This window comes from Lissotriton helveticus, chromosome 1_1 (genome assembly GCF_964261635.1).
Source record: "Lissotriton helveticus chromosome 1_1, aLisHel1.1, whole genome shotgun sequence".
Lineage (NCBI taxonomy): Eukaryota > Metazoa > Chordata > Amphibia > Caudata > Salamandridae > Lissotriton > Lissotriton helveticus.
The window spans coordinates 665,695,264-665,717,499 of record NC_136057.1 but is presented as its reverse complement, the minus strand read 5'-3'; the positions used below and the strand labels follow the sequence as shown (position 1 = coordinate 665,717,499).

The 22,236-nt window shown below is 46.8% G+C and overlaps 1 protein-coding gene across 1 annotated transcript in view; it reads left to right on the top strand.

The window, feature by feature from the left end:
- SEMA3D (semaphorin 3D) overlaps nucleotides 1-22,236 on the top strand; it is a 366,628-nt gene that overhangs the window by 217,187 nt on the left and 127,205 nt on the right. The window contains exons 10-11 of the mRNA XM_078674186.1: nucleotides 14,875-14,944; nucleotides 18,774-18,918. Coding sequence (XP_078530312.1) covers nucleotides 14,875-14,944; nucleotides 18,774-18,918 — 215 coding nt within the window. The remainder of the gene's footprint in view (nucleotides 1-14,874; nucleotides 14,945-18,773; nucleotides 18,919-22,236) is intronic.

Sequence of the window (22,236 nt, the reverse complement as noted above, 5' to 3'; positions counted from 1 at the left end):
ATGTGTTAGAATTGAGTCCAGGCCTTTCCCCTTGGGGCTACAAAGCGGTGAAAAGAATTTTCTGAATATTTAAAACAAATCTCAAATGATTCTTTCTAAGAATGAGCTTAAACATATTTATTCAATTTGGACCAGATTAAGGACAATGCTTATTAGTTTGATTCCCTGTTGTATGCAGTCCGAGATCATCGCAATTATATTATGGACAGTGCAGTGCCTCTGAGTCCTAAAGGGAAGACTAATGCACAGAATAAAAATGTCAATTAGGTAGAAAATGTAGTAAAAGTGTTTTACCACTCTAAGAACCATATACCACAGCTAATTTGCCCTCATATTATACTTTACACACTGTGCTGTATACTACCGTGCTTTCCAAATGAGGCACCTTTAGATATATGTTTAGTTACTGAACTAGAGACGCTCTTTTCTTTTGCCAGTGCTTTTTTTTTTTTTTTTTTTTTGGGTGTTCAAAACTGCTTTATTGATACAAGCACAGTAAGGATACACAGCCTGAGGTGCCCACAACCCGGAGGCCGGCAGCAAATAGAGAAGTAACTTTACACAGCCTTGTAGCCGGCATCCCGGGGGCCCGGCGGCGTATCACAGAAATAAATAACGTCTCAGCATAGGCCGGTGGGGCAGGTCAGGGAAGGATGTGCCACAGTCGAACAGGTTTTTTGTGAGTGAGGAGAGATCCCCACTCTATTTTTTAAATTTGGAGAAACAAGATCCAAGAGAGAGAAAAGAGATAGGAAAAACAAACATCCCAACAAGGTTACTTTAAGGCGGTAGTGCATTACTGTGCGACATTAGTGTACGGTGGTGGTGTAATGTGGTGGCTCTGCCAGGCGTCTTTGTGTGGGGTGATGAGTGTCCCAGGTCTAACTGTCTAGATGAGCGGCAGTTCGTGGGGTGAGAACGCAAATCTAGGGGGGACATACAGGATAGTGGTTCCCGGAGGGGGGGGGGAAGGGGGGCCCTCGTCTACACGGTCGGGAGGGAATGTGGGCATAGCAAGGGGCGTGGGGGGGTAGCACCATGGAGGCTGGAGCTTCATGCTTCACAAGGAGGCAACAGGGGCACAGAGGATCTTTAAGCGGAGGAAATCCGCACGCTGTCTACACAGCCAAGAGTCAGAATGTAGTGGACAGTACTATTGTGATTGAGAAAGGGTGGGCTCATCACCCGATCGCGCATCCTCGGCCGAGCGTTGAAGCAGGTAGTGTACCAGCGGGTCCCAAATGTCCCTAGGTCTACTCGCGCGAGGCAATAATTCAGAGAAAGTGGTATGTTGATCCTGGCAATATGTTAGATCAGTTAGCCAATCTTTGAACTTAGGCGCTCTGCCTCTGCTCCAACGGCAAGCGACACGTCGCTTGGCCAGGAGGAATGCTATGTCGGCAAATTTTCTGCATCCCTTAGATAAGTGCTTTGTATACCCAAGGATGGCTACCAGGGGGTCCTCAGGAATCTCCTCATCCACCATCTGTGCAACAGCCTCAATGACCTGTCGCCAGTAATCAGCAATCTGGGGGCAGGACCATGCCAAGTGAAGAAAGTCAGCATGCTCAGCTCGACACCGTTCACAGCGGTCGCTATCGGCCAGTCCGAATTTATATTTCCGGACCGGTGTGTAGTAAACCCTCTGCAGGTATTTATAATGTATAATCTTCAACCTGCAGCTGGCAGAAATGCGGGAAGTCAATGTACAGCAGTACTGCCATTGGTCGTCTGAGACCTCAGTATCAAGTTCCGCTGACCAGCGCAGACGGGCGGCTGAGACTGGCAAAGGAGCAGCTCCGCGATATCGGCGGTAGAGCCCAGAGACCAAATGGGCCCCATCTTGCGACTCCAAAAGGTGATGCAGCGGTGGCAAGGTCGCAGGTTCAGTAGGGTAATCGGGAAGGATGTCCCGCATCCCAGCCCGTAAACGAATATAGTAAAAAAGTTCAAGGGGCGTGTGTGTCTGCCTCTGGAAGAAAAGATCCGCCGATTTGAAAAGTCCGTTGTGAAATAGATCTCCCCAGCAGGTAACGTGAAGTTTATCACAGAGCTGTCTGAACCCCAGTTCCGATAACAAGGCAAGCCTTGGGTGATAGGCAAGAGGTAGTTTAGGTGAGTAGGGCAGTGTGCAGAGCAGCCGCCGAGCGATGCGCCGCCACGCATCTAGCGTGCATGACACCGAGGTATTCGATGTAGAGATGGAAGTCTCGGGACAGTGTATCAGGCCGTTCAATGGAAGCGGGTGTGCTATCCAGTCTTCCACCGCTATGTGCGGCATGAAAGGGGTAGGAGCCATCCAGTGGTAAGCAAAATGCGCTTGTGCGCACAGGTAGTACGCTTCAAAATCAGGGATGTCGAAACCGCCCTGGTCATAGGGAAGGATCAATGTGGACCATTTTAGTCGGGGAGTTTTGCCACCCCAGAAAAGTCTGCGCAGTTCAGCACGGAGTGTCTTGAAGAAAAAAGCGCCAGGGTAGTAGGGGATATTGAGGAAGAAATACAGGAAACGGGGCAATATAACCATTTTTATGAGGGAGGCCCTGCCAGCCATGGAGAGTGGCAATGTGATCCACCTGTCGACGGAGGCAGCCAATTTGGTTATGGCTACTCCATAGTTGGAGCGGAGTGTCTCATCTTTATCTCGCGCCACACGGATCCCCAAATAGCGAAGATCATCTCGGCACCACACTAACGGGTAATCCAGTGGGAAGTCACGGACCGCATCCGTTAGGGGAAAAAATTGTCATTTCGCCCAGTTGATGTGAACACCCGACAGACCCCCGAAAAGGACGAACTCACGAAGCAGGGGGTTAAGGTGCAGATCCGGGAACTTGACATATAATGTGATGTCATCCGCATAGAGGGACACATCGATTTGCCGCTGCAAGCATTGTATCGCCCCCTCTCGGTGCAATTGGCGCAGGCGGCATGCCAATGGTTCGACCGCAATAGCAAATAATAGGGGCGATAGCGGGCAACCCTGGCGGGTACCTCTCGTGAGGCTGATGGATGACGACAACTTCCCATTTATCAGCACTCTCGCCGTGGGGTCTGTGTAGAGGAGGCGCACCCAGGCTAGGAACAGTTTAGGGAAACCCATGCGGGTCAGGACCGAGAAGAGGTAGGACCATTCGACAGAGTCGAATGCTTTGGTGGCATCTAAGAAAACAGCCGCCACTGGTATATCAGGGTGAACTGAGCGAAGCAGGGAGAAAAGGGTGCGGAGATTATGGGAAGTGGATCTACCCGCCACGAAGCCAGATTGGTCGGGCAGGACAATTCTAGTCATGAGCAGGGAGAGTCTCGTGGCGAGAGCTTTGGCAAGGATCTTCACATCACAGTTTAGAAGGGAGAGTGGACGGTAAGAGTCACAAGAGGCGGGGTCCTTACCAGGCTTCAGGAGAGAGGTGATAACCACCTCGCGCATAGAGCGGGGTAACACCCCATCAGCTAACGATTCGGTGAAGACTTCGCTCAGCACGGGTGCCATAATATCAATATAAGTTTTGTAGAATTCGGCTGGGATGCCATCGAGTCCCGGGGCCTTCCCGTTCTGGAGGGACATAATGGCTTCGCGCACCTCTTCGAGCTCGAAAGGTGCCGCAAGGAACTCTCTATCGCCATCGCTGAGCCAGCATAGCGCCACGTCCTTCATATAGTCTGCGTACGGAGCATCCACCTCCGCCTTGGAAGTGTAAAGTGTTGAATAGTGCGTCGTGAATGCAGCAAGTATCTCATCTGAGTCTCTAGTGACAGCGCCAGTTTCATCTGCGAGCTCTAATATGATGTTGTGTGCTCGCGGGGGGCGCGTGAGTGAGGCCAGTACTTTACCAGGCCTATCCCCTTCGCAGTACCTCCGGGCCACCCAATGTTTGCTCCGGTATTTCGCCTCCCTGGCAGCTTCCTCCTCAAATTTGGATAGTGTGTCCCTACAGGTTATCTGTAGGTGTGGGTCGTCCCCTGCCGCCATTTGAAGCTCTAGTGCTCGTAGCTCTCCCTCTAATGTGGTGATGGTACGTAGAATATCCCGCAGAACCCCATGGCTTTTAGATATGCAGAAACCCCTTATGGTGACCTTGAAAGCTTCCCATATGTGTTCCACTGATTCTACTGAGCCCTTGTTCCTAGGGAAGAAATCCCTAATCTCCTCGCCTAGCTCTGTGCGGAAAAGCTCATCAAGAAGTGTATCCGGGCTTAGCCTCCACTGCGGCCTCGGATTGTCCCACCCAGGAGTCCGGAACTGCAGTCTAACAGGGCTATGATCTGAGTAGGTTCTAGGCAAATGATCGACTCCCAACAGTTCCTTAGTGACGCTCCGGGTCACCAAAAAGTAATCCAAGCGCGCCCAAGTCCCGGTGTGAGATGTAAAGTGTGTGCCCTCCCGACCGTGGGGATGTAGCTGTCGCCAGGCATCAAACAGACCACCCTCCTCCACCACCCCCTCCAAAACCTCCCTAGCTCGGGGCTTGTAGGAGCTAACCCCATCCGCCCTATCCAGGGAGGGCGCCAGCGCCAGATTGAAATCACCACCCCAGATGACATGTCGCGCCCCAATCGAAACAATCCTGCCCCACAGCGTAGAAAAAAAGGCAGGTGAATCCACATTCGGTGCATACATTGAGACAAATAAATAGATGTCATGTCCCACCCTCCCCCACAGCAAAACGTATCTCCCCTCCCTATCCGCCTCCTCCCCAACGTGGTGGAAAGGTACTCCACGGGCCACAAGTATTGCCACACCTCTTGCATAGGACGAATAGGAGGAGAATGCACGGGCCCCTGCCCATTTCAGTCCAAACGGGGTGCTCTTGCGTATGGGCATGTGTGTCTCCTGCAGCATAGCTACTTGTATATGATGTCTAGTTAAATAGGCAATAACATTCCTGCATTTCCGAGCATCGTTCAACCCCCGAACATTCCAAGAAAGACATGTCAATCGCGCAGCCAAGTTTACAGCAGCCATGGGAATAATGACAGTAAAATAGAAGGGGCCCAATTAGGCCAAGCCATGAAGCCACACCTGCGTCCGGAGAGCCAAGTCCAACACCAAGCCAGTATAGATATGCACAGTTTAAGCAACAGTAACCTTACGAAGTTCAATCCCCCCCCACCCACCCCAGCATCCCAATCATGCCAGCAGCCATAAGATCCCCAAAAACAACCCCCCCACATTCCCCTCCCCCCCAACTCCTGGGTGGCAATCAGCCAAACAAGCAATAAGTCAATGGGGAATACCCGATAGGGGAACATCTGAAGGTGCGCGCTGCCACTAACCGGCCCATAGCTCCAATCTGTACCGCCCTCGGTGGAGGCTAGGGCCGAGAGAGCGGTCCTTGGTATACGTTACCACTGGGGTGCGATGTCCAGTAAAGGTCCTCACTCGTGTACCTCTTCATCGTCCAAATGGTGTCTCAGTGCCAACCAGCAGATAGGTACAATGCCATCATAGTCCAAAGTCCATGAAGGCCATTAGTCTCCTTGGCGTTCTAGAGGTAGATCATCATCCTCTAGTTCGTCCTCAGGCGCCCGGTCATCCCTGCGTGCTCTCCGGATCGATTTAAGGTAATCCTCGGCCTTCTGCGGGTCGGTGAAGAAGCGTTGCATGCCCTGGTGAGTAATTCTCAGCTTCGCCGGGTACAAGAGTGCATAGTCTATTTGGGCCTCTCGTAGTTTCTTTTTCACTGGAAGGAATTTGCGCCGCTCATCCTGCACCATCGGTGTGAAGTCAGGGTAGATGGAAAACGTGATGCCTTCAAACCTCAGCGACCTCTGCGTCCGGGCTGCTCGGAGGGCCGCGTCGCGATCTCGATAATTCAATAGTCGAGCAATTATGGGCCTCGGTGGTAGGCCAGGTTGGGGCATAGGCGCCAGCGAGCGATGGGCCCTCTCCACTATGAACTGGGATGAGAAAGCTTCCTCTCCGATTGAGCTCTTAAGCAATTTCTCCACATAGAGCTCCATTCTGCCTGTGGCAGTGGATTCCGGCACGTTAATAATGCGAATGTTGTTTCGGCGGCTTCGCGCTTCCAAGTCCTCGTTCTTAGCCGCAATTATGCGGAGGAGGTTATCCATTCTTGCCAACTGAGTCATGTGGGACGCGGCGGCGTCAGTATTGTCGGAGATTCTTTGTTCCGCAGCCGTGAGGCGTTCTTCATGGCGGTCCACTTTGTGGACCAAGGCATCCAGTCGGGCCGTGACGCCGTCCACCTTCTCCACCACGGTAGCAAATCCTTGCCGCATTTCCTGTAGCAGATTGGTAATGTCCGTTGCAGGGGCAACAGGTGGGGCAGGCTGCGGGGGCGCCTCGCTAGGCCCCGGGCGCGTCTGCGTTGATGTATTGCCCTTGCGGGAGTTATCGAAGCTCAGTTTGGGCTGGCGAGTGTCAGGTCGCCCCATGGCGGCGCCTCGAGGTAGGTGAGTGGCCAGCTAGAACAGGGAAGGTAGAGAGATCCAAGCAGGCGATAAACAGCCAGCTGCACGTCAGCTGCACGTCAGCTGCACGTCAGGAGGGCCACAGGTTCGAGGCCCTGTAGTATCACGCAGCTTGTGCCACCAGCAGCGCCAAGTGTCCAATGAACGTGTAGAGGCAGCAGCCGTCCGCCCTGTCCTGGGCCCCCAGCAGTAGTCCCAGGCACCGGTCAGGTAGCGGGGACGTCGAGGCACCGGTCCCCCTGCTGCGCCGCAGGGCCAGACCCAGGGAAGCGCGCCCCACCAGACACCACCAGGCGCGATGCGACTCACCGGGTAGCGTTGTTGAGATATGGCAGTCCGGAATCACGGTTGTAGCCTACGGCGCCCCCAGCGCTTGTAGGCCTCGTGGCGCCGTGCAGGCAGGTAGTGCGGGAGGCGACAAGGGGAGTCCGCAAAGTTGTGGTCGCTCCGTCCCCCGGACGATGAAGTCGGCGGGCAGCGCCGCGCAGGTCCGGGCCCGCAGCGCCACCAGGAGCAGGCACGGCAGCAGACGCCCCGGCAGGAGCAGTTCTCACTCTGCACCGGCAAGGCTTCGCCCGGGTAGTGAACTAACGCTGGGCCGCCGCGTCCGCTCACCCTCTCCGCCTCCGCCGCACTCCGGTCTGGAGAGGTAAATCAGGCAAAGCAGGCAAGGCCGCAGTGTGGCCTGGGCACCTCGTGGCAAGCCCCGGGGTCTCGTAGCTGCAGCGGCCGGGCGCCCTCCTCAGTTAGATCCAGGGCAGGCGTCGGGTAGATTTCAAGAGCCCGTATCTCCGGCCCTGAGGGTCACAGCCGCCTCAAACTTTGTACGAGTGTGGGGATGAGTCTCTAGATGCAGGATCCGGTCTTTTGGTGGCAACACGGCACCCCGTGGCGTAGGATCTATGTAGGATCAATGACCAAGGAGCGGGAGCTGCAGAGCTAGGCAGCCATTCCGCAAGCGCGCCCTCTAGCGCCCCCCCTTCTTTTGCCAGTGCTTAAAAAATCAGTAGATACTACACATGCAGAACACAAAAGGTGACTAGACCATTTATCAGTTACCATTTAATGGAAAACTAGTTTGGGGAACAGTCCTCTTTACTAAGTAAAGATATCAATTTTTAGTACATTTTTAAATGTTGCAGAATTTCTCCATCCAAAATATGGTCTTCTGAGATAATAGGAATATCTGAACAGGGTCGAAGTCTCGGATATCACCACTTGGCATGGCAGACTCCCAATGCATAGTGTTCAGGCGCAGATGCAGGTGGTTCAAGTCTTTGATATCACTGAGACTTGAGAATGGGAGGCAAGCCAATAAGTCCTTGGAGTCACTCTGGGTTCATGTGATGCAGTCTAGTCTGTCTCACCCAGTCAATAGAACAGCAGACAGCAGGACAGCTCAGCACAGCATGGCAGAGTTCAGAAAATATTGGTCCGGCAATGTAGCAGTCCTTTTGGCAGCATAGCAGCTCTTTTTCTGGTAGAGTGGTCACGGGCCCAGAAGTTTACTAAATTGGTTGGGTCAGAGACCCAGTACTTATATCAAAATGTGCCTTTTAAGTGGGCATGCCTTCAAAGAAGGGTCTTTGAAGTGCACCAGGTCCTTTCTTCCCAGCCCTGCTCCAGGCTATCAGTAGGGGGTAATCAACCCTTTGTGTGGGGTCAGGCTGCTACCAACTGAAATGTAAGTGTCGGCCCTTCCCTCCCTTCCTGTCAAAACAACCATCAGAATGCAGATGTATGGAGATGGGTACTCAGACTCATCTAGTTTTCCTGTGTTTGTGGCTGTCTATAGGGTATGCACAAAGTGTAGCTGTCACCCACCACACACCATAGGTTTCAGTGAAGCCAGTGCCTAGTACATACCTTAAGACGGCTTAACTGTTCACTTGCACTGCCACTAATTGACTGGCAAAGTTACAGACACACGTGGTGACTGGACAACTCGTTCGTTCGTTCGAATAACTTTATTCGATTCAACAAGGGAATCACAAAAGTATACACAGATTCAAACTTCACTTGATTATACAAAATACATGATTGATTAAAAATCCATAATTCATTTTACAGTTTAAAATTTTCAAGAGATTCAAAAACAGTCAAGGCACATCTATAAAACTTTTCATAAAGCGCATTACAGTCTTAAGTCCACACCATATTCTTAGCTAAACAGTTATCACTTTTATGGGGATTCATATTTGTTTCTAATGTTAAGAGACACTCGGATAAAACTAAGCACGGCACTTCAAATCTCTGGAGTTGACAAGGACAAAAGATACTCATAGCCTTCTTTGTAATAGCGAGATCCAAGGCATAACAGGACGGGCTTGATAAACCTGTTTCTTGCATCCTTGTACAATGCACAAAAAAGAATAGGATGCAGGGTGCTTTGTGAGACTCTATTATTACAAGGGCAAGGGGCTAGCCTCTCACACCACCCCCCCTTGTTTTGGGAAAGCAAAGAGATAATGTAAAGAATTTAATCGAAACCTTGTCAAGAAAAAGTGCCATTGAGTATGGGTGATATAGGACAGGTAGAACTGCTGATTCAGCTCGTCCTTCCTATATACAGCGTTCTCACCATTTCTCAAAGTGCCTCTGCTGGAATAATAAGCTTTTTTAATAATTAACTTATAATCCTTGCCATCCATAACTGGACTTTCAAACATTTGCCCTAACCCGATTATATTAAAAGTGTCCCTAAAATATCGGAGTCACAGAATATTCATGGAGTGATCAAGTTTAAGACAGTCAGACAAGATTTCCTTCGTTAATTTTAACTCTTCTGACTGCCAAATTTTAGACCATAACAACAGAGGCGACAAATGAATGATATCACTCACAAAAGTAATGCCCACCTCCACATGACAAAAGTTCTTAGAGGTGCCTGATGAGACACATAACAGCCGTTAAATTTTTTTATTTTCCATGACTTGTATTTTATCACATTTCCCCCATACATCTGCCCCGTATACGGCAGCAGAGAGACATTTAGCTTTATATAAAGTTATTAATTCTCTGATCGGTTTTTGCCCCAATTTGCTAGCAAAGAGAAACAGAGCCTCGACCGATTGTGTAACTTTTTGTACCTGATATTAAGGGGTCCCAGCTTAGCTTTTTGTTAAAAAGGTTGCCAAGATAATTAAAATTGTCAACTTTAGGGATAGTTGAATCCCTTACCATGTACCTACAAGATTTTACACCTTTCGGGCCGCTAGTCATAGCAAAAGATATAGCAAAATTGACCTTGCGGTCTAGGTTACCCATAAAGGCCTCAAAGGCAGCTAAGGTAGTCTGCATGCCATTAGAAGTGAGGGTCATTAGGTCCGTATCATCTGCATAGGACAACATCGGTATCCTATTACCATTTGCTTGGGGGAAGTCGGCTCCGCTATCAAGTAGAAAACTTTCTAAACCGTTGGTGTACACCAGGAATAAGAATGGAGCCAGAATACATCCCTTGCAGACACCTTCAGTGAATGGAATTAGATTTGTCTTCTCACCTCCTGGGCCGTATCTAATTTTCACTGAGGTGACAGCGTGGAGTCTATGAAGCAGAGTCACTAATGATTCTTCAAACCCCATGTTTTCCATCATTTGCCACAACTTACCCCTGCATACAGTGTCAAAGGCACTGGACAAGTCCATGAAGGCCAGATGAATACAACTATTTTTGGCCCCCATGTACTTGCCCATAATTAGTGCCAGATTGAGACACTGCTCTGGGGTTCCCTTACCCTTTCTAAACCCATACTGTGAGTCCACTATGGTTCCTGTGGATTCTGCCCAAGCTTCAAGACGTGCCAATATCACTCTACCCATTAGTTTTGCACGAGGCATCCAATAAAGATATCGGCTGGTAGCAGCAAGGGTCACCCTTGTCACCCTTTTTAAAAATCGGTACTACTACCGCCTCATGCCACGAAGTTGGGATACGCCCCACCACAATTGCTCTAAAGACATTTAATAGCAGTGGTGCCCAGACCTCCGGGTTATGTTTGAAGAGATCTAAAGGTACTGAATCCGGCCCGGGAGCCTTTAGTGGAATCCCCATCCTCAAGGCAACCTCTATCTCCGACAAGGTAATAGAGAGGCTAAGTTCTTTAGCTGACGTCAGATTAAAAACCCCAACCCCATCATCAGTAGCCAGCAGCACCTCGTTTGAGTTAAAAAATTTCCCATAGTGTAGTACCCAGGTCTCCTCCGGAATGTGCACTAATATATTGCCCTTGTCCCCATTCTTTAAAAAAGGTCGGTTTATTATTTCCCAGAAAAGTCTACAATCCCTCAATTCTGCCGCTTTACCAAGATCTTCCCAGGCTATGGCCTTAATTCCGATTTCCGCCTATCAATTGCGGCTCTATACTTTTCCCTAGATTTCCTAACAAGGTCGGCGTCTCGGGGTACCTGATGTAAAGCTTTTTTTAAACTTGATTGTGCAGCAGAACACTCTCCATCAAACCATGTGGGTCCACTTTCTTTTTTCCCCCTCACAGTTTTTTGGAGGTGTGTAGCCACATTACCTAAAAGTTCTTCAAAGTTTCTAATTATACATCTGGTTCATTTGTGGGCATCAGACAAGCTTCAATACCGCCTTATTTTCCTTAAAAAATATCCAACTCCAGTTGCCCTACATTTACCTTGTCCCACTTCAGAGTTACTCCCTGGTTCTGGCTATGTGTTATTGGTTGTTCCAGGGTAGGACTACTCCCAACTACGGGGTTAAAACTCACTATTAGGGGGTTGTGATCACTGGCGGGATTTACGTCAACCTGGAAATCCTTAATAAGATGGGCAAACCTAAGGGAGACCAGTGCAAAATCAATTGCACTCGTTGCGCCCCCTGATCCTTGAAAGGTGGGTATACCCATAGGTCTAGAAAAACTGGGCATATCCAGGACACAGAGTTTGTACGTCATGACAATATTGTTTAAAGCATCCCCCTGTTTTGTATGAGTGAATTGAGCCAATGGTTGATCGCTTGAGTTCAACATACCACAAACTCTTGACCCACTAAATTTACACAATACACAGTTAAAATCACCTATCCATACAATAAAGAGGGGGAAAACCTTGTTACTCACATTAACAATCTCATCCTCTAATTTCTCTATAACAGTAGTGGAATTTACATAAAATATATTATAGTACCAGTTTATTAGGAGCAGCTGTACTGGAAATAGAGCCTTAATCATAAGGATTTGATACCAGGGGGAGTCAGTCAGTAAAGTAATCTTAATAAGATTATGCTTCACCGACATAGCTGTTATAAGACCACCCTTAGCTCTGCCTGATGGTACGGGCTCAGCATAAACGTTAAACATTTGAAAACCATCAAGATTAAAATCCATTCTATACCAAGATTCCTGGAGGCAAAGTATATTGAAGGACTGAACAAATTTCAGCCATGAAGGGTCCTCCAACCTCCGAGACAAACCAGCTATATTCCAGGAAATTAAACGAAAAGTGTTACCCTCAGCTCCACTAATTCCATCATCTAGGAGGATTGTCACTTGTGGCGGGGGCATACTGCTCTCAGCCGGTATTGTTCCTATGGTGTTAGTCGCCACCTCAGAGAGTGGCTTTAATGGGTTTTAAATGCTCTCTACTGAGCCTATTGAAACCAGTATTAACATGATTATTGGTCAGCAATACTGATCGCAAATGTTCTACTTGGCCATTCCCTCCACCATGGGCGAATGAATGGGTTGTTAGAATTTCATTCGAATAAGTTGTGTTAATGGCCTGCTTGACTTGAGGGACTAAAAGGACTGTGTCTTCAGCACCACTACTCTTTGTCGGGGTAGAAGACCTAACCCTAGGCTTATCCATATCAGCTACGACCACCTTGTTTAGAATACAACCATTCCAGAGTCCGTCCACACCCTCCATGCCCCTTAAAACATCAAACCTATTTCTTAAGGGTAGATGAAGGAGGAACCTATCTGGTCTGTTATTTATGAACTGTCTGCCTACGACAAAGTTCTGTGACAGAGATAACAGTCTAGTATCTACATATGGGTAGAAGTATTGGAGGCCTATCGATTGAATGTCTCCTGACCGACCAAAACGCGGTTTCCTACGTATATGGTCTACAACGCAAGGATCTCTAAGGTTAACAATTATGCAGTCCCCCTCGAGGTCTTTTGTACTCTGACCTATCCAATCCACCCGCCTCACACCTAAAATCTCTGTATTGGAACCCGGGGGTAATTGCCTATTCTTATTAAGCCAACAAATGACTTTATTCCTAAGTTTTCTATCCGATTCACGGGATTCTGGACTTAGTTTTGGCACCCCTGTTAAAATAATAGTGAGGGGCATTGATTCAGGGGGAAGATTCACCGACAGAGGCCTCTTTTCTGTCAATTGTTTACCATGGGACACGCTATTCGGAATTAAAACCTTAGTGGGGGGAACCAACCTTTGCATGGTAGGACATACAGTTTCCTTGGTTACAGCGCCCTTATCGACACCCTTATCCCCCAAGACTGGTTGAGCGGGCTGTAGTGTAGGAAAAGCACGATACATTTACCCAACGAGGTAGCACTTACTGCTTTCTCCTCATCTGCTGCTCTGATCGGTCTCTGACCCTTTATAAACAAGAGGCATGTGAACTCGCACAGAAGCCCGGCCCCACACACACTAGGCTTTGCAACCTCTTCCCGCCCTTTCCCCCACTGTGATGGACAGCTCACTCGAGGGACCTCGGCGCCTATGGGCGCGGTGGCAAAGTTACAGACACATGTGGTGACTGGACAACTCTTCTGGGCCTTTACGCAGCTGTAGTGTAGGAAAAGCACAATACATTTACCCAACAAGGTAGCACTTACTGCTTTCTCCTCATCTGCTGCTCTGATCGGTCTCTGACCCTTTATAAACAAGAGGCATGTGAACTCGCACAGAAGCCTGGACCCACACTCACTAGGCTATGCAACCTCTTCCCGCCCTTTCCCCCACTGTGATGGACAGCTCCCTCGAGGGACCTCGGTGTCTATGGGCGCGGTGGCAAAGTTACAGACACACGTGGTGACTGGACAACTCTTCTGGGCCTTTACGCAGCTGTAGTGTAGTAAAAGCACGATACATTTACCCAACGATGTAGCACTTACTGATTAGCCAGTAGAAAGTACTCCAGTTGAGTATAGTGCAATTGCAAAAAAATCCACGATTTCGTGGGGAAATCCGCAAATTCACGGATCGCGAATTCGCAAAATTTCTTCTACGATCCTTTATTGCGGGGAAACACCAACCCTGCATACATTATACCTGACACAGGTATAATATAGTGCAGGGGCTTACAAAGTGACGCATCTGCTTAGGTGAGTCCCTTTGTAAATTTGTAAATTTGGTGCAATGTGGCACATTATTTACGCTGCTGCAGAGTCACAAAAAGTGATACAATGGCAGCATAAAAGGCCCTAGGTGGTTACCTACCTTTAAATAAGGGTGCTGGCTCTGGTGAGGAGTGATTTTTGCTTGTGACTATACTTTGCCTCACCAACTACATTGGACATGATGCCCCTGAAAATGTATAAAGTGCCTTACTATGTGCACCTCATTGCTGTGCGTTAGTTGTCTGACTGCTGATCTCATTTCACTGTTTTGTATAAATGTGGAGAGTAGTGTATAATAATGCACTGCCTGCCTAATTGAGTCACTGTACCTGACATATTAGTAACTCCTGAAGCAGTAGTGACTCTAAAACTAGACAAATTCATAGGGAATATCAACTTTACTGTGAGTGACCGCCAGGGATCATTCTCCCACCTCGCCGCCAAAACATGGAACACCCTCCCCATCTGCCTACGGCAGACCTAAGACCTTCTAACCTTCAGGAGACTCCTCAAGACCTGGCTCTTCGAAAAGTAACAACATCCCCCACCCCTCGCCCCCGCGCCTTGAGACCCTCACGGGTATGTAGTGCGCTTTACAAATGCTATGATTGATTGATTGAGTCAAGAAGGAACAAAGCAACGGCTATCAGCAAATTTGTATCCTTAGTTTTTCTTGGTGCTTTCTTTTTAAAAGAATCTGTAACAAAACGTGGAGTTTTGCCCACAGGCATATAGCTTAGTGTCAGCATCAATGTAGAATTGTTTGTCAGATCCTAGCAAAGAAAGATACATTTTTATTCCATGATCCTATTGTTGGTAAGTTATTTTTTCATTAGGAAATGCATATCAGTATGAATGTTTGACATATTTTCCTTTCAATATGTCTTTGGATAATATTTTAAACTGATGTAGATAAGCAAAGAAGTTGAAAACGTGTCCATATGTTTGTTTGTAGCATAGATACTACTGTTGAAAACAAAAGGATGTGCAAATTGTGCTTTGAAGTAAAAAAACAAGGCCTACTCAGCACATTACAGTGACTGTGATTTACTCATCACAAGTACATTTACAAGATATTTAAATATTTATTTTTTCTACACAGAAGATGTATTCTTACTTCCAACCAAAGATGAAAAGAACCCTGTCGTGTATGGAATATTTACAACTACAAGGTACCGTATGCTTCAAATTATACATTTATTTATTTATTTAGAGTTTTATATACTGCTAACTAGACCAGGATGTATCAGAGTGCTTTACATAAGGAAACAGCGTGTTACCAGTTACAAAAATGTCACATTAATTACAGAAAAATGGCAAATTCAATACAGGAGTTATTGGCAAGACGAGTGTCAGGATTCAAAAAGAACGGGGAGCTGGGAGTCCATTGGAAGGAGATAACAGCGGAGAAAAAGGCGACAAATCTGTCCGAAGTCCGGCTGAGTAGGTGACGGCCAAAGCGGTGTGCCAGGGCCAATCTCCCTTATAGCTGTCAGTGCAGCTCCACAGGTAATTGGCCATGCGGTTCGGGCTCCGCCAGACGAGTTTCAATATTCAAAAAGAACCAGGGGAGCTGGGAGACCAATTTGAAGGAGAGAGCAGCGGAGAAAAAGGCAAGACAAATGTCCAAAGTCTGGCTGGGTAGGTGACGGCAAAGCGGTGTGCCAGGGCCAATCTCCCCTATAGCTGTCGGTGCAGCTCCACCGGGAATCGGCCATGCGGTTCGGGCTCTGCCGGACAAATATTAAGATTCAAAAAGAACAGGGGGAGCTAGGAGACCAATTGGAAGGAGACAGCAGCAGAGAAAAGATGAGACATATGTCAGAGGTCCGGCTAGGTAGGTGACGGCCAACGCAGTGCGCCAGAGCCAGTCTCCCCTATAGGTGTTGGTGCAGCGCCACTGTGATTCAGCCATGCGGTTCGGGCTCTGCCGGAATTAGAGAGATGATCAGGAGGTGACCGAAAATCAAGTGTCCAGATACATGTGATTAGTTCACAGCCTCAGCCACGAGACTTCCCCTTGAACTAGATGGGATCAGTGGCAGCCATTTTGAGGTCAGGCGCAAAGTGATGCTCATGCCCCTTGTTGTTGGGGACAAGTCAGTTCCCAGGATTGGGTTTATGGGCAATCAGGAGCTTTCCTGGTGGTGAGGAAAGTAGATCATCAGTTGGAGTGGGCCGCCACTGTCCCTCCTGTAGCTACAGCAGCAAGGGCGCCATGTTGGAGTCAGGCACGGCCGGGTATCATTAATTCTCCAGCGATGGAGATAGCCCTTTGCTTACAGGAAGAAGGACACTAGTTGGAGTGGGCCGAAACTGTTACTGGTGAAGATATCAAGGCTCCCGCTCACCGTTAGCCAGCCTCTCAGAGCACTCCTAAAGGAAGACTTCAAGCAGGGCAGTAAGCATTCATTTCTGCATGCTGCTTCTCTTCTGAACGGTGGGTGCCATGTCAAGGTCAGGCAAGTCTCGCCTGGGTGCCATGTTGAGATCAGACAGATCTTATCAGGTCACCTCTGCTACACAACTCAGCCCCCCAGGTCCCCACGGATTGAATAGGTGCATTTTGCCCCCCCCCCCAGGCTGACCTCTGCGTAGCAAAGGGGCCGCTCGTACTGGCAAAATGTGTGTCCTGCAGGCAGTGGTCACAAGACTTCACGCGGGCGCCAACAGCCGCAAAGTCAATCCGCCTCTTGCTCTGCCGGAATTCCCAATTTCTCTTCACTGCTCACCTCTGCCGTAATCACTCAGCAAGGGAGGTACGCATCGCCGGTCAGGGGAAAATGGCGACCACCACAGCAGAAACCAACGGTCTTCCCGGGAGCGGGCGCCTTTTTGTGCATATGCATTCACATGTATTTACAATGATGCATGAATGTATGTATGTGAACACTATTTCCATAGTATGAACCAAGCCTAAAGGCATTGGAGCACTGTGCATGGTCAAAGGCTAGCTTGTATAAGTGGGAGTAATGGGAGAGGAAAGGAAGTTGATGTAGTGTCCTTCAAAGAGTTGAGTCTTCAAAACATTCCTAAAGTCCACGATTGTTGTGGCAATCCTGATGGATACAGGGATGTTGTTCCAGTTAATGTGTGCATATATGGAAAAGACCAGTTATTTCATTTTTACAATTCTTAGTCTTCAGTGTGAGGGTGTCCTGGCTGCAGGTGTGTAGAGAACCAACAGAGATGGTTGGCTTGTCAACAAGGTAAGAGGGAGTCTTGGCTGTGATGGCTTTGTAAATGATGCATGTGATTTTGAAGATGGTGGAGGCAGGCAAGTAGAGCCAGTGGAGTGCCATAGGATGGGTGAGGGATGGTGATCATATTTCTTCAGGCCCTGGACAAGATGTGCTATGGCATGTAGGATGCCCCTAAGGGATGCCTGTGTGAAGTCTATGAGGCCATTGATTAGGTCATTACTACTACTATCAAGTTTCATGAATATAAGGGCTGGAATGCTCTTTGTGAGGGCTAAGCTTCAGGTAGGAGCTGGGTATCTATTTCTGGTTGATGTGCAAGCATTGTTTGATGTCTTGGATGTCTGAAGCAGAGGAGACTTTCAAGTAGACATATGTGACATCAGCAAAATGGTGAATCTTGATGCTGTTCTCTGTGAATAGAGGCAAAAAGAACAATTGATGGACAGAATGCAGAACAATGTCATACATTCACCCCAGTACAGAGATCGGACCTAATTACATAGTTTTTTTGCTCACCATGCCATTCCAGTTTGGACCCAGCCATATGCAAATCAGTCTTGACCCTGCACCCAATGGGAACAGTCCAGCCTGAAGTGCCAGGCCAGGTCCTCCCTAGACTGAAAACAAGCATCCAAGGACTGGTCTCGGGCTTTCAGCCCTCATCAGCCAGGATAGCTTAACTCCAGTGGCATGGAGAGCACTTTAAATCTTTGCCTACCCTTAGTGTTAATCCAGAATGATTGTTTATTTTTTTATTTTTACCACATTAGGCTAGAGCTCTGTAATCTGTTCAACTGCAAGTGCTGTTGCACATTTTGTGCAATGCAGATTCACGCTAGACGTAGGTTCAAGGCGGAAGGAGTGTGCATTTGTCCTGGGCACTACTGTGATGTTCTCTAGATATCAACAAGAGGTTAACAGATGGTACCATTGCAAAACTACCCCCTGAAATGGTCCTGTCTTATCACCTTAGATTATGTGCAGATAATGTGTTTCAATGCCACCTTGAAGCACAAACAAATACAGGCTACTTGTCAACAAATAAATATGAATTACGCCATTAGACATGATTGCCTATTGTTTTGTGAAAAACAGCTGGCAACTGTTGCACTTGTAATACATAAATAAAAATCTATTTTCCAAGAATCAATTTTAACAAAAAGCTAAATAACGGGAAGAAGTAAATGTAGATTTCTAATAGAGGAATTATACAGACTCAGGCAAAGCAGGTGATTTGGACAAGTACAGGTGATACTAAAGTAAAGACCACAGCTTTGAATTATAGCATTTTCAGAAATACTTCAGGACTGCTTCGCTCTAGGGATGGGAGTCTCACTATGTAAAGTCACATGGAGAAGTAGGTGAGATGAGAACATGTCAAGCTGACATCATTATATTTACAACGAATAGGATGTAATGTGTTCTGCAGCTGGATTTCTTTGTAAATCCATGGTACCACTCCATAGATCCGAACATCTGGAAAACAGTTTTGCAATTTCAATGTGTCCTTCCTTTATTCAGCAATGAACCAATTGCCTCTATTAGTTTTGACCTAAAGAGTTACTTCCATGTGTTATTTATTCGACATGCTATTTGTTTGCTGTTACATTTTACAAACTTTGGAACATTTCAATGAATACTATTTCAGTAAGTAATCGAATTAGCAATTGTTTGTAATGAGTGGGACGCATTTTTGCATTGATGTGAGTCAAAATCGGTACAATGAAAATTACAAATTTGCTGTCTGCATACATTTAACATTGAAATTACAGCCAGGTTGTCTCATTCAACTTTTCAGCTCAATATTTAAAGGCTCTGCTGTGTGTGTTTACAATATGGCTGATATCAGAGCTGTTTTTAATGGCCCTTATGCACACAAAGAAAGTCCAGACCATCGATGGGTCCAGTATGAAGGAAGAATTCCATACCCTCGTCCTGGCACAGTAAGTAACAGGCTTCACATTTCATGCCTTGCTCCAAGAAGGAACGTTTCAAATGACCACATTTGCTACATCATTGATTTTTTCACCTCTTCTGAAAACATTGTCTGTGCCAATTTGTTGCCTAAGACAATACCAGTGGTGATAATAGTTGAACACTATAAATCCTATTTTACAGAGGCATTTTGGAGAATGTACAGTAGTACTTATGTGGCACTTTTTATGTACTCGTGTATATCTTGGTGATTGGCCCAAACATCTAACATGATAACAAAATGAGAATATTTAGTGGATATTCAAAGTTAATTAAGGCATGTGGAAAGAGTTTGACATTTCAGGGCATATTCACCCCCCAAAAAATAAGAATACTTAGCAGAGTATTCCAGTAGTACTACTTCACATGCTTATAAATGGTTTAATGGATCTGCCCCTCTAGATCTGCAATTTATGAAATAGCATAAAATGCAACAATAGTTTTCATTGTGGCTACCTCATTTATCTTCGTTTTTACAGTGACTGATGTTTTTATCTGCTTGCGCCACAGAGTGTAGCATGACTGGCTGGTGGGATACTTGTAAACCAGGAGGCATACACATGTGCATCCAAATAGGAAAAGGTGAATTTCCAGACCATTCCATCTCTTGAAATGATGTTACACTAGGCATGTATTAATCTAAATTGATTCTAAACGCTGATGTACTACTTTTCGAGTCGCAAACAGTGGTTGCAAATTGCTTTGACTCCAACCATAAGGATAGTGGTCTGCCCTGCGCAGTACACCATCATCCCTATATCTGCGTTCCAAAACTCAAAGTATTTTTTAAGACAGTTCATGTTCCCTAAAGGAACTAGTGCCCGTTTAAATAAAAAAACCGATATATCGTTTTCCATTTGTGAAACTACAGGGGAACAATCTTATCTTCAGCTGCTAAAACGATTCCGAATAGGGAATGCACACTGAGGGGAACGCTTTCCGTTTGGAAATCAGTTACCACATCAGGGGCCAGATGCATCAAGCATTTTTCTCCTCTCAAACGGGCAAATTCGCAGATTCAGCCCGTTTGCGATCGCAAAAAATGCTTTTGCGATGCATTAAACCCAATTTTGCGATTTGGTAACCTGTTACCGAATCGCAAAATGGGTTTGCGATTCGCTATTTGGAAGGGGTGTGTTAAGGGCGTCCCTTCCAAATAGCGAATCCTAACAGTATGCATGAATGTTTTGTGACCATGAATGCGGTCTCAAATCATTTGAATTTTACCACCTACTTCAAGTCCTTGGTAAGACATTGGTAAATGGAAAAGAGTCCCCAAGGGACCCCTTCCCCTTTATGAATGTTTGTGAAAGCATTTTTAAGAGCTGCCAGTGGTCCCACGGTCCCACGGACCACTGTCTGCTCTTAAACAATGAAAAGAAAACTTCTCATTTTTCTTTTTGTAAAGCATCTCGTTTTCCTTTACAAATAAAATGATCGCTTTATCTAAAAGCAACATCTCTGTGATTTTTGCGATTCCTAGGGGGTCGCAATTGTGACCTACCTCATTCATATTCATGAGGTAGGTCATTTTGAATCTCAGAAAGTGTAACGCACACTTTCATGCATGCCGTTTTGGTATTCCCATTTGCAAATCGCAAAAATTCATAACTAGGGAATTGCAAAATATTGTTTTGATGCATCAGGCCCCAGATGTCCAACTCATCAATAGTTTGCAACCTATGGCTCAAATCTTAATTGTTAGCGGTGCCAGCTGTTGAAATAAAGCCTATTTGGCACTGCGATTATTTAGCTCTCAGTATATTTTTTATTTTTAATATTGGTGTGGTATGTTGATGCTTATATTGTACTTATTATGTAAAGTTGTGTGAACTCTTTATTCCTGCTGGGCACTATATAGGAAATAACTATTTTGTAGGTCTGTAGGAATGGAAATTCTAATATTCGCTTACTTTAATCTTATGATGTAAGTTTGTTTAGAGAGAAAAATACGATTTTTCAAATTAAGCTTAGCTCTTGCGAGGGAGCTCTCTGTGCCCTTCATATATATATGGTGCTCATTCTTACCTGTCACTGTGTCACAGGTCGATGGTTTTGCACTCTTCATCTCTAGACTCTTAGCAATCCTATGCAATTTTGTGTGATGTTTACCTCTGGCAGACTGATTGGTGCAAAGAAAGCTCACAGGAGCAGTAAAACCACAGCTGAAAGATATTATCCTAGAACCAGTCTCCTACTGATGTCAAAAACAAAACACACCAAAAATCCCACTCTAATTATTAAATATAGAGAATAGTTTAGTGAAAAAAATGACCCCAAAAATGACAAAACAATCCAATAAGGGGAAACGAATATATGAATTTTCAAAGTTGTAAATAAAAACACCGCCAACTGGAGGCAACTGGTTGCCCTAGACTGGGAAAAGAATAAGGTTTGAGGCAGACTGTGATGGAGCAGGGGTCAGATGCACAGGTCTGCTTGGCCCAAGCTGGAAAGTTACCTTCATACTTACAACATTTGAGAGAAGGGAATGTCTTCAGCTGGGCAAGGCTGGATCCGAAGAGGGGCTCATCGGCAATGGGTTTGCGTAGGAAGAATTCTCAGTGTAGCCATTGACAAAGGCAGGAAAAGCCTGAAGTTCATGCCCAAGAATCTTTCTATGTTGATCGGAAGCTGCTCAGTGTCAGGTCGGGTGAAGATTTCTACCTTTGGACTCTTTTCTGGATGGAGGATTGCCTCAGCAGGGTAAGGCTAGGCTAGGGTATGGAGCCAAATAGGATTTAAAGTTGTTAGATGCCAGTCAGCTTCGGGCCTGCTGAATCACATTTGCTGATGTGGAGAAGAACATAGCAAGAACTGCAACAAAGCTAGGCCAACCGACAATGCTCCCTCAGCAGATTGGTGGGTTGGTAGGTCCTGGTCTCCAGGTCGAACTACAGATAAATGTTTCCAGTTTTCAGGTTTATAGGTCTGGACAGGTGACCTACACTCTAACACCAGCCAAGGGTACTAGAACCCCAGGTTCAGCACTTGAGGGTCAGGACTCACTTCCACAGAAACCACCAGCAGAGACCAGGGCTGGTACAGTTGAAACTGGTCAGCTGAAGTCTTTTACGAAAGTGGGCTTCTTGAGGCTTTTATGTCCCTGTAGCTCATAAGGATGACATCCAACAGACTTTGAAGTCCACTTCTTTGCTATGGGTATATGTGGGAGCTGGTCGAGCCCTTAGGGTTCTTCTCACCGGACTCAACAGCAGGTGCAGTAATTCTTCTGTCTTCCACTGCTCTGAAGAGGGTTCCACAGGGACATTTAGACCTGGAACTAG